The following is a 2,650-nucleotide window of genomic DNA, read 5'->3' as shown; positions in this document are numbered from 1 at the left end:
CGGTTGTAGTGCCGGATAAGTAAGTAGTCATTCTAATCTCTCTCTCGCTCTCTCTCTCTGTTGGCCTGCTCACGATAAAGCACGTCGATGTGACATGGCCTGATCAACATCATTCTCCAGGATGCTCGGTCCCTGGCTGCAGCCTCCCATCGATGCAGACATCCGATCTCCGTCAGGTCTAGCTTCACCTGGTCCATCCATCGAGTTCGCTGTGCTCCCCTGCGCCTTATGCCGAACTGGGGATCGGTGTCGAATACCTTCTTGGTGGAGCATGAGTCCGGCATGCTCATGACATGTCCCAGCCATCGTATCCTACCATATTAGTTATTCTAATGATAGAACACGATTAATTAAGCACTTGTGTTGTGTTGCATTGGGTGCATAATATGGTATTACAGTGGATCTACAATCTGCTTCCAATATACACTCTTTAAGCATTCCCGCGACATCAGCATAAATCAAATATCCGCGTTAGTCGAATATCACATATTTCAGCAGAAAAGCATTCAATAAAGGGGAGTATTTTATTAAATTAAATACTCTTATAAACATACTTGGCCATTTATTTAAAACAAGTGTTGCAAAAAAAATATGACACTTGCGTTTTTTAATTAGTTTAAAAATATTAGATTTTTTTTTTACCCGTTATATCCGAATCCGCATAAGTCGAGAACTGTGTAACCCGAGAACAGACTGTATTTCTATTTATAATACTTAAGCTACTACAGTCTATCACAAAATGAAACATGCTATCCCAGACCAAAACTAACTGCAAAGGGTGCTGTTAGAACATTATTCATTCGTTCTACAACGATATTTATTAGATGGAACAAATTTCAAGCAAAACACGAGGTGCTGCTAGTTTGGTATCGTCGATCATATTTTGCTAACCGATAAGCCTTGCTCGCAAAAGAGTGTTTGCACTGGGTATTGAATCCATCAATATCCGTAAAAAGTTTAACAAAGTTAAGTGGTTTTCGCTAACGATATATCTACATTCATCAAGTACTTGCGTGATACATCTTTACTTGTAGTTTATTCTGGCTAGCCATCATGTCGTGCCATAGAGACCATCCTGAAGCTCCGACCTGGTTAAACGACGAGTTCTTCCGTGATGTAATGCGCGAATCAAATAACGATTTGTCGATCGAGCTGACCAGGCCCTCCATATTACGTCCTGGTACAAGCAAAAAAGATCACTATGGTAGTGTCATGTTCCGGACCACCGTCACGTATCAATCAAATCGCTTAGCTGAGGAAAAGTTTGTTGATCTTATCATGAAAACAAAGCCTGAAGCAGACGGATTGATGAAAGATCTGCTAGACGACGATGGATTGTTTGTGGTAGAAATCGAGATGTACAGCAAGGTTCTACCAGAAGTGACACGTTTGTTGAAGGAAATAGGAGAGGAGTATAAGTATCCCCGGTAGACAAAATTGTCTTCAGAATTATGCAAGAATGACTAACGTACGGAATCACATTGTAGATACATCTATGGTACGCTAAAGCCACACACTATCCTTATTTTGGAGGATATTAGTGGTCAAGGATGGGTCGAGGGTGATCTTATTAACACGCTGGACGACATGAAGCCGGTAGTGAAAAATATAGCCATGCTGCATGCAGCGTCCGTGATCCTGGAAAGCTCTGTAGGTTCTAACGTAATATTGCTTGCTACAAATTACTACAACTTTTCTTTTCGGACAGGATACTACAGTTGTGAACAAATTTCGTCATACGATGGCTCATAAGTTTTTGGGCTTAGAAGGATTAGTTAGAAAAGGGTTTGGAGATTTGATGCAGCTTACAGAGTTGTATTCGGAATTTGCGCAATTTGCTAAGCCTCTAGTAAAGTTTCAGCAAAACCTGCGAGATTTTTTTGACAGCATTTTTAAGCCAACGAAATCGATACAAAGCGTATTAATACATGGCGATTGCCATACAAAGAATCTGCTCCATCAGCTTGACGCTCACGGACGACATACTGAAACCATGTTAGTTGATTATCAGATCTGCTGCTGGACCTCTCCGGCCATTGATTTGTACTATATGCTGGATCTAATACCAACGCAAAAAATTAAGGACAATTATCGCTCTGAGTTGGTCTATTTGTATCATCAACAGTACAGCAATCTATTGAAACGCCTGGGATTTAAAAGAAACATACCATCCCTACAAGACTTGAACATAGAACTAATACGATGTGCTGGTCTTGGTGAGTACTATTTGCATGCTACGTTTAGTTGGAATAGTAAAATCATGATCCCTTATTTTCAGAACTGTTCCACTATGCGGCTTTTATGTCTTACCGGTTCATGGATCAATGTGCGATCGATGTTGAGGCATTGCTAAAGGGTGAACTAGAACATCCTGTGACAAAAAATGAAGAGTACAAGAAGATTATGCATACCGAGCTAACACGATTGCTTCACCAAGGAACTTTAACAAACGACTAGTACTACTTTGTGTTGTTTTGCATAGATATATCGATTTATTGGATTCTGTTTTTGATTTATTTTTCATTTTAGAAATTGCTCTGTAGTGTTAGCAAACGAAATACTGGAATTACAATATTACACGCATGTGCTTTTTTATAACTGCTGCTTTTATGGATGAAACTTAACGAAATAAATTGGTTGTGTAAAAATA

The 2,650-nt window shown here is 39.6% G+C and overlaps 1 protein-coding gene across 2 annotated transcripts; it reads left to right on the top strand.

Annotated features, from left to right (window-relative positions):
- The first annotated feature begins 621 nt into the window (after positions 1 to 621).
- Positions 622 to 2,650, top strand: LOC121602440. 2 transcript variants are annotated; one of them, XM_041931202.1, is made up of 5 exons: positions 729 to 1,427; positions 1,488 to 1,650; positions 1,709 to 2,216; positions 2,279 to 2,456; positions 2,530 to 2,650. In XM_041931202.1, coding segments are annotated over exons 1-5 (1,224 nt in total). In that variant the 5' UTR covers positions 729 to 1,053; the 3' UTR covers positions 2,531 to 2,650. The 2 variants fall into 2 exon arrangements, with proteins under 2 accessions (XP_041787137.1, XP_041787136.1); XM_041931203.1 differs by having other exon boundaries at positions 622 to 1,412; positions 2,279 to 2,650.

Source organism: Anopheles merus, unplaced genomic scaffold, assembly GCF_017562075.2.
Source record: "Anopheles merus strain MAF unplaced genomic scaffold, AmerM5.1 LNR4000456, whole genome shotgun sequence".
Taxonomy (NCBI): domain Eukaryota; kingdom Metazoa; phylum Arthropoda; class Insecta; order Diptera; family Culicidae; genus Anopheles; species Anopheles merus.
This window is presented reverse-complemented; position numbering and strand designations above follow the sequence as displayed.

What these genes read in the sequence shown, in the direction of transcription:
- LOC121602440 (XM_041931202.1), top strand. Translation starts at nt 1,054, where the DNA reads ATGTCGTGCCATAGAGACCATCCTGAAGCTCCGACCTGGTTAAACGAC. An exon ending in GAGGAGTATAAGTATCCCCG is followed by an intron (nt 1,428 to 1,487) that starts GTAGACAAAATT and finishes ATCACATTGTAG; the next exon opens with ATACATCTATGGTACGCTAA. An exon ending in AATACGATGTGCTGGTCTTG is followed by an intron (nt 2,217 to 2,278) that starts GTGAGTACTATT and finishes CCTTATTTTCAG; the next exon opens with AACTGTTCCACTATGCGGCT.